This window comes from Pinus tabuliformis, chromosome 5_1 (assembly GCF_031772625.1).
Source record: "Pinus tabuliformis cultivar Carrire ecotype Pingquan chromosome 5_1, CPIR1, whole genome shotgun sequence".
Lineage (NCBI taxonomy): Eukaryota > Viridiplantae > Streptophyta > Pinopsida > Pinales > Pinaceae > Pinus > Pinus tabuliformis.
Genome location: NC_142305.1, coordinates 79,426,277 through 79,435,648, shown reverse-complemented (window position 1 = coordinate 79,435,648; position 9,372 = coordinate 79,426,277). Strand labels below are relative to the sequence as shown.

Genomic DNA, 9,372 nt, shown 5'->3' with positions numbered 1-9,372 from the left:
GGCCAGTAGAAAATTGCTTCACGGCTAGATCACTTCCTAATAATGGAAATCATTACGGTCTAGGATGTCTTTATTGAATTTTCCTTCCTTCCTAGCCACAGATAAGATCATTGGGTTTATAATATTCAGTCTTTATAAACCCAAATATTAGGGTTTATAATATTGGGTTTATAATTTATAATAATGAGGTTTAATATGAGGGATTATACTATTAGTCGTAGGGTTTGTTATATTGGCTTTTATATTGTTACAATTTTATATTAGGATTTAATATTGTAACATTGGAATGGTACAAAAATGTATCCAATGTTGCATTGAGACAAACTTTGTCTCAATATGCCAATCAATTTGACAATCTTACATTACATTGCAATTTATTTAGTGTTGCATCATTACATTACAAAACTAGGGTTTAATATTAGGTTTATGATATTAAAGTTTAATATTGGGTTTCTAATTTAAGATGTTATGGATTAATATTAGGGTTTAAAATATTAATTAATCTGACAGTCATTGTAGCAGTGTTTATAATCACTTGGGTTTGTTATATTAATCTTAGGGTTTATGTTCCTAGTGTTTAATATTCATCCTAGGTTTTAGGGTCCTATAATTTATAGGATCAATGATCATTGAGTATTTTCTTTCAGTATTTCAAATTGTAAAAGGTTTCTGAAAATGATTTCCAAAAAAAAAAAAAAAAAATGAAAAGAGGGTATAAATACAAAAACTACAAAATAGAGAAAAAGAAAAGAAATGAATTAAACAAAGTCTTTCGGTAGAAATCACATGAGAGAATTTTTTGGCCAACGCGTTTTGAACCAATAAGTGTGGTTCATCATCAGGACCAGATGAAGAGGCAGACCATGGCAAAGGCTTAAATATAGAGCAATGTAGAGACATAATTTCAAGTAACTGCTATATTTGAACAATAATGTTTAAACTATAATATTAATTTATTAATATATTAAAAACAAATATTATTAAGTAATGACTATATTAAACGGCTAGTTTTTTAAAAAATATATTTAAATAATGATATTATTTCATTAATTTATTAAAAATATTAATAGGTAACGGCTATATTAAACGGTTAGTCTTTGAAAAATAATATTTAAATTAATTTATTAAAGCCAATTATTACTAGGTCTTGGAAACTAATATCTAAATAATGATATTAGTTTATTAATTTATTAAAATATTAATATGTAACGGCTATATTTTTTTTTTGTGAGTCAGCTTTTTGTATTAAAAAAAGAAAATATAGTACAAAACTTCTGCATCTGCAGACAACGGGCCGCTAAACAGCAGGCCAAGCTTCAGGAGACTAAAAAGAATAGACATAGAAGCTGAAGACTAAAAACAGCACACCACGCAGGGCGGCAGAGAACCAGAAGACCTGATGAAAAAGACACTTGGACACTAGAAGGATCTACTTCAGATCCCCGAAAAGAGAAAGGGCAGCCGGAAAGGATAGACTATCCACCTCGGCTCCAAAGAGAAGATAGACTAGAGCAGAGCTGAACAAGAAGAGACCAGAAGAAGTAAGAAGCACGATCAAAGCCAAAGATTCTACACAACGTGGGTGGAATCATTTGGTCGACCTTTTTTCCCTTTCTTTTTACCCACTTTGACCCAACCATTAGGACACTGTTGGTCTGGAATGATTTGTAAACTGAGTTGGGCTGATGGCGAGATCTCCTTGTCTGAATCCGAAGGAGAAGACTCATGAGTTCTTTTCTGAGAGATTGGAGGGACTGTGGCTTCCTCATGACAGCTCGAGGGTGAAACCTGTGCTGGCATTGCGTCCATGTCTTCCTCATCCTCCTCCTCGTCCTCTTCATCTGAGCTGGAGAAAACATCCATTGGGGGAGGATCATGAGGTTTCCAGCTTTTGGATTTTGGTTTAGAATTGGCTTTCTTTTTTTGGGAAGGCATTGAAGGACACGAGCTTTGAAGGTGCCCTGTGAGACGACAATTTCGGCAGCGAAAGGCTGTGTTCTCGAAATCCAGAGTTTGAGTCCAATGGAAATCTCCTATTTTGAGAATGATCTGATCAGGTAGTCCTTTGCTTATGTCTATTTCTGCGCAGATTCTGGCGAAGGTGTAGATTCCTTTTTCCCCTCTTGATGTGTCTGTGCTAAGGAAACGTCCTAAGGAGTTGTCGATTCCTTCAAAGACAACAAAGTGCCATAGATGCACCGGTAGGTTAGGTAGTCTGACCCAGATTGGGAGTTTGGTGATAATTGCTGTGGAAGGATCGAAGTCTTGGAACCACGGAGTTAGGAATAAACCCGCAGAGTTCCAAAACCATGGGCCTTCAGATAAGACTCTTTGGTAGTCCTCACTGTCAACAAACACTGTAATGAAGAAGCCTTTTGAACAGAGAAGAACCTTGCAATTGTTGGTCCAATTTGAATGAATCCATTGATACAGATCTGTTGTCCGAGGCCATAGCCCATTGAACCTGCAAATAATGCCAAGCTCTGCAAACACCTGGTATTGCCTATCCATCGTAGGATGCATTATTTCAATGGAGGGGGTTTCCTCCAGCTTGTCCACCAAGAACGGTTTAGGAGCTTGAGCTGGTGGAGCTTTCTCCTTGGGCTTCTGAGCATGGACAACATCTTTATAAGAAGATGCTGCAGCTGAGGATGACTGTCCAACAGCTCCCCCTCTCAAACGAAGGGAAAGAATGATGGAAGCATTTCTTTGAATGTTGTAAAAGGAAAGGGGACAAAAATCCTCCAGTTGTTTACCTTCGTATAGGAGACGCTGAGAGGCTGTGGGAATTCCCTCCTTATCTTCCATGATTTGCTTGAGGTCCTGCACTAGATCTGAAGATCTCACCCACTGTAGCATTGATTTGCCGGATAGGAGCACAATCAAAATCTGGAACGGTGCGGCGATGTCTGTTTTCTGCTTGCCGCTGTGCTCCTGAAGCAAGAGGAAGCTGGTGCGTGTACAGCCAGCTGAGGGCCCAAACTGTGCTTGTTCTGTTAATTTCTGCCCAGTAGAGCAAGTAATTTTCACCGCTGTATTCAGCTTGCATGGGGATGAGGTCCCCCTGAAACTCACGGCTTTTAGTTCTGCATGACCGAGCAGAGGCCAATCGTCCTCTGAACCCTGCATTTTGTGCCGGATTCCTAAAACCTCTTCAGCACATCCATTCTGAGCATGGACAGAGAACAGGCCCCTTTTTTGGACTAAATCTCGGTGAGGCTTTTCGTCAAACACTTGCCCCTCAACCTTCTTGGCTCTGAAATGTGATAGCTTTCGTCGCTGGTTTTGGATCTCCACGCTCCTATTTCCCAACATTCTCCATTTTGTCTCCTTTTGGACCCTTTTGGCCGCTGCAGCAGGGGCGCTGGCAGCCGCCTCTGCCAAGTCACGCATTCCCATCCATGCTCTGCTGCGCGAGTAGGACTTTTTTTTGGAGCCGCCTGCTCCTCCGACCGCCGTTCCCTGCCCAGATAGACCCGTCTTTGGCTTCCAACTAAACTCAAGGATGGCTTTCTCCGGGATCTCATTCTTGCCCGATGGTACCTTCGGGCCGTAAACACCGTCGAAAACAGTCTTTTGGTCTTGAGACCACCTAGCGACTCCTTTGCCGCTGCACAGAAGGCCACTTGAGCAAGCTGAAAATCTCATTTGGAGGGGGGAAGGCCCGTCTGGCCATGAAAATACGGATCCCGTTACCATGGCCATGTCTTCTCTGCACCGAATTTTTCCCGCTCCTCGCTAACTTCCTCCAGTTTCTCTTCCCATATCGTAACGGCTATATTAAATGGCTAGTTTTTGAAAATATACTTAAATAATGATATCATTTCATTAATTTATTAAAAATATTAATAGGTAATGGCTATATATATATATATATATATATATATATATATATATATATATATATATATATATATATATATATATATATATATATATATATATATATATATATACAGAAACAGTTAATGGATATTATTAGATACTTGGCCTTAATGCCAAAATTCGAATTACAAAAGGTGAGCCTAATTCCACGAGTGTTGCACAACCCTGAAAGGCCATGGAATTTATGCTTAGATCACATCTTTTTTTAGTTGCTACTATGTGGTCAATTTCAGTGATTTTCCCAAGCTTGTGGGTACATAAATACTGATTTAACAATAAGCAGTAAAACATGACAGCTCACTAAATTAAGGAATTGGATCCCATGTTTCATCTCCGCCTCTGAGCAAAGCTCCAGCCATAAGAAGGGCTGCTTTTTTGGCTTCTATGTCCGCCTCCTTGTTATTAGCTCTCAACACGTGGTAGAAATTCAATTTCTAAAATGAGTCTCCAATATCTGTTATTCTAAAGATTAGCCTTGCAAGCCTTACGTCCGAAGGCTTAGAATGAGTCACCATAGTGTTAATGATAACCTGAGAATCTCCAAATACATTAGCCTCCCTGATGTTCATCCCTTTCACAAGCTTGAGACCTTGGAAAAGAGCCAAAGCCTTAGCTTGAATGCTGGAAGCAATGCCCAAACCCCAGGCGAAATTGTGGATCCTTATGCCATCTGGGTTCAATATGACACCTCCAGCACTAGCTCTTCTAGGCTTGCCCTTTGCAGCCCCATCAAAAAATATAGAATGTCTCGGATGATTTGTAATCCATCCCTGGAACTCTTTTGTTGTAGCCCTTATTTGCCAATCTTTGGGGAGGGAGATACTATTTTCAACTTTTTGGAAATGAAGATCTAGAGAAGAGCCCCAATTTATATCTTATTGGCTTAAACTTGAATCGTCTTTATGCTCTCTCAAACACTCTTTTAACTGGCATTTTATCTTAACTACCACAAGCTTGGCATCATGTTCATAGTTTCTGAAGATCCTTTTATTTCGCTCAAGCCAAAACTACCAACAGATTATATTTAGGGAGAGTAGACCAAGCAGCTTTGATAATCTCGTTATTTTGTGGGGGACCAGGGTATCTTTGCAGCCAATTAGTGAATAGATCAGAAATGGAGGATGGCAGTGCGAATTTGGAGCTCAAAGTTCCCAGCAGCTCGGACCAAATTTTCATTGTGAAAGTGCATTCAAGCATAAGATGAATTACGCTTTCCTGATTTTCCTTACACAGGCTGCACCTTGAAGGGCTATGGAAACCTTGCTTCTGAAGATTTTCATCAGTCAAAATTTTGGAGTGGAAAATCAGCCAACTGAAGTAGTCAATTTTTGGCAAGGAAAGATAATGCCATATCCCCTTCCACGGTGCTGGGTTCGTGGCCATGTGAGGGCACTCGCACAGCTTGGTGTAGCCATGAGAAATGGTGTAGCCACCAACTTGCGCACCCCATCCTCTTGAGTCACGTTTTCGAGTCAACGTTGGAGCCGAATCGTGGAGCTTGGATAACAGGACATCGCGCTCCATAAGCAGCTCTGGGGGTGTTTGAAGATTCCAACCAGCCCAACAAGGACCATGCCCGATGGAAATGTCCCACAGAGAATGCAAACCAGCCTCGTTCATCCATCTGCATAGCGCTTGGAGTGAGTAGCAGTCTCCCAACAGATCATTATTCATTATCCTATCTATCCATAGATTGATCCTTTTGCCATTATCGAGAACCTAGTAGGCATGAACATTGATGAGAGGGCAGGCTTTGATACAGAGCTTCAGAAAAGGTGAATTTGAATGCGGCAGAGGATGATCTAGGCAGTGAGAACGTTGGCCTTTGAAATATTTTCTCCATAGCGCTAATTGCGCCCAGCCTGGATTAGGTGCAATGATTCTCCAAATTAATTTAGCACCCATTGCAATATTATGATTGCAAAGATTTTTGAAATTCAAACCTCCTTCCAACAGCAGTTTGGAGATGGATTCCTAATTGACTAGCGGTATCTTTTTCTCATTCTCCTTGCCCCCCTTCCAAAAAAAAATTTAATTGTCTCCTCCATTTTTCTGAGTATACCAGTAGGAGCAAGAAGGACAAAAAACTGAAATAAGGGAAGGCCATTAAGAACAGATTTGATGAGTACAGACTTACCAACAATGTTGAGCCAGGAAAAGCCCCATGCAAGCAACTTATTCTTGAATTTCTCCAATTGGGGGAGTCAGTCTTTGTTGTAGGCTCTTTTGAGAAAAACAGGGAGACCCAAGTACTTGAAGGAAGTCCAAGTTGAGGAGGTAGCAAAACCAAAGCTTCTGGAAATGGAGTTGAGAAAGCTAGGCGATGTATTCCAACAATAGATGTGGCATTTTCCATTGTTTAGTATGCTTCTTGAGACCCTACAAAACTCATCCAGAGCTCCTTTAAATCTGGAAGCCATAAGCACAAAAGCAGCTCCCAACAACAAGGTGTCATCAGCAAAGAGGGCATGATTGATATTTTTAATGCCTCTTGCTATGTAGAGCCCAACAATTTCCTGATCCATCATTTTCTTGTCTAAATAAAAAATTAGGACTGAGGCTTGAAGAACAAATAGTAGGGGTGAGAGAGGGCACCCCTGCCTGACGCCTCTCGTGGCTTTGAAAAAATCAACAGCTCTGCCATTTACTAACGGGTCAATCCAAGGCTCCGAGATGCAAGCCCGAATCTAGTTTATAAAGTCTGCACCGAATCCAAGCTTATGTAAGACTTTCTACAAAAAATTATGCCTAACTCGATCAAATGCATTTGCTAAATCAAGTTTGACAACCATACCTTTTTCATTGCGACTCAGACTTGAGTGGGTTGCCTCTTGAACCATAATGAAATTGTCCACAATCTGTCTACCTTGAATGAAGCCTCCTTGGATTTCCGGAATGATTTTTGGGAGGATGAACTTCAATCTATTAGCGATTACTTTGGTAATCAATTTGTATCCAATATTACAAAGCGAGATCGGGTGAAACTTGTTGAAGGAGTTGGCTCCTTTCTCTTTGGGTATGAGAGCAAGAAAAGCGGAGTTTGTGTTGCCACCAATTTTTTGGCAAGTTTGGGACTTTAGAACCATTTTGAAGAGATCTTTTTCCATAATCGACCAACAGATTTGGAGGAATCTGGCTGAGAATCAGTCCAGCCCAGGGGCTTTGTCTGGGTCCATGGCAAAGAGGGCATCCTTGACCTTGTTCTTGGTGACTTTAGCTTCAAGGAGGTGGTTCATTTTAGCAGTAATCAAGGAGGGGACCATGTCCATCATATCAGAGTTTTGGTCCAGATCTATATCTTCACTATACAGGCTTTTAAAGTGAAGGGAGGCTGCTTTTTTTATGTTTACAATATCCTTGTGAATGGTAGTACCATCTCTGATTTCGGAGATGGAATAGGTGCATTTCCTTACTTGAGCTTGCTTGTGAAAAAAGGAGGAATTCTTGTCCCCTGCTTTAAGCCAAAGACTATGTGACTCAAGCCGCCAGTATTCTTCCTCAACTAGACAGGCCTTGTGATAGTTTTGCTGGAGTTGGGCTTGTTTATCTAGAATATCTTTTGTGATGTCAGCTTTTTCAGCCTGGAGATGATGGTTATCCAGTGTGCATTGAATTTTTTTTATTTCGTTGGTTGGATTGGGCAGAGATTTGGCCCAGCTTTTCAAAGCCCTTTTCACTCTTATGAGCTTCTCCTCCCAGACAAAAAAGGGGGAGCCTTTGACTAGCTGCAACCAAATGTCCTTAACTATTTGCATGAAATCAAATTCCTTAGCCCAGAGCGGGCTAAATCTGAAGGGAATAGGTCCATGATCAAGCTGGGCCAAGAGCTCAAGCTTGATGGGTTTATGATCAGAAGTGCTGCATGGGATAATATGGACTCTAGCCTCTAAACCAAGCAGAAGAAAACAGCTTTGAAGAAAGAAGTTATCCATCCAACAGCGATGTGGCCAGGGCCAACTCTTTTATTTGTCCAAGTGTACTTACCAGAGATTGGCTTGATGTCTAGCAGGTCCCAGTCCTGCATAAGATCCTCTGCCCATTCCCTTGCTGGATTGTGAACAATGTTGCCTCCTCTCTTATCTGCTAAAGAAGAGTGAGATTTAGATCACCGGCAATGATGGTATTCTCCAAGTTCACAAGGTTTGCTTGGTTTCTTATGGATTCCCAACAAGCATTTTTTTCCCCAACATTCACAAGGACATACACGTTGAAGAGACTAAAAATCTCTTTTGAGTCTAAATGTTGTAGTTTTGAAAATAGCCACTGAGAGTTTAGGGTCTCAGAAATGACTGAGAATTTGCTAGCATTCCAAAGAGTGCCAAACCCACCGAAAGCCCCTCAAGCTAAGATTGCTTTGGCTATATTAAATGACTAGTTTTTGAAAAATAATATTTAAATTGTGATATTAGTTTATTAATTTATTAAAAACAAATATTAATAAGTAACCGCTATATTAAACAACTAGTTTTTAAAATGAATAAATAAATAATCAAAGTATAAAAGTGAGTGAAGACCCTAATCGAGACAAGATCATTTGATAACTAAAATAACTAATGGAAATAAAATAAAATAAAATAAAAATAATAATTAATGGAAAAATAAATAAAATAAAACAAAATTATACACAAGTCAATATATATATATATATATATATATATATATATATATATATATATATATATATATATATCCAAAGAAAAATAATAAATAAATAAAACGGGGTCAACAATAAAATATGGGGCTCATGCCCATTAAACAAATAACAAAAATACTAAAAGAATTTAAGAACGAATATGATGATAAAATACATAAAAAAACATGAAGGATCAAGAAAATAAACTCTAACGAAGAATAAATCAACAACAAATACTATAAAAATGATGCCAATACCAACATAAAAAAATAAACAAAAAAAAATAATTAATTAATTAATTAAATAAATAAATAAACTAGGAGGACAAGATAGGGACCCAACTTCTACTATTATTCCAACCATCATCTCTATTCAAATTATTGGGTCTTTTTTCAATTTCTAGGGCCTCCCTCAATTTACGATGATGAAAATGACTAACCTTAGCAACCACTTGGGCCTCCTTAATGTAGATGTGATGTTTAGATTTATCTTTTCTCTCCAATCTTGGGTTGACAATGTTTCTCACCCTTCTGCCATCGAAGGTGAAGATGGAACAATCTCGTATTGATCAGGTCAGATTCCCTCAAGTTCGTTGTCTGATATTTCTTCTTTGGTTTCTGTTGGCAACAATAATAGTGGAAGTGGATCTATTAATAATAATATTCAATTAAATAATAATAATAATTGGTTTAATAGTAATACTAATAATAGTGATTATATTTTCACCTCACATAGGAATAATAATATTAAGAATAGCAATAATAATTTATGTTTGGATGATAATAATATCACTGGGCGTAATAATAATAATAATAATAATAATAATAATAATAATAATATTAATGAGGTTAGTA

General features: G+C 38.6%; 1 protein-coding gene across 1 annotated transcript; it reads right to left on the bottom strand.

Moving 5' to 3' along the window:
- Positions 1–4,190: 4,190 nt before the first annotated feature.
- Positions 4,191–5,505, bottom strand: LOC149163527 (uncharacterized). Its single transcript, XM_089429157.1, has 3 exons — positions 4,897–5,505; positions 4,416–4,601; positions 4,191–4,319 (listed from the first exon to the last, which is right to left on the bottom strand). Exons 1-3 carry the CDS (start codon positions 5,503–5,505, stop codon positions 4,191–4,193), a joined length of 924 nt encoding a protein of 307 aa, XP_089285283.1.
- Positions 5,506–9,372: the final 3,867 nt, after the last annotated feature.

Bases quoted from the DNA above. Each gene is read 5' to 3' on its own strand.
- LOC149163527 (XM_089429157.1), bottom strand. From the start codon at position 5,505: ATGAACGAGGCTGGTTTGCATTCTCTGTGGGACATTTCCATCGGGCAT. The intron at 4,602-4,896 runs GTAGTTTTGGCT...GGGGCTGCAAAG, and splicing joins TCCCTAAATATAATCTGTTG to GGCAAGCCTAGAAGAGCTAG. The intron at 4,320-4,415 runs GTTATCATTAAC...GACTCATTTTAG, and splicing joins ATGTATTTGGAGATTCTCAG to AAATTGAATTTCTACCACGT.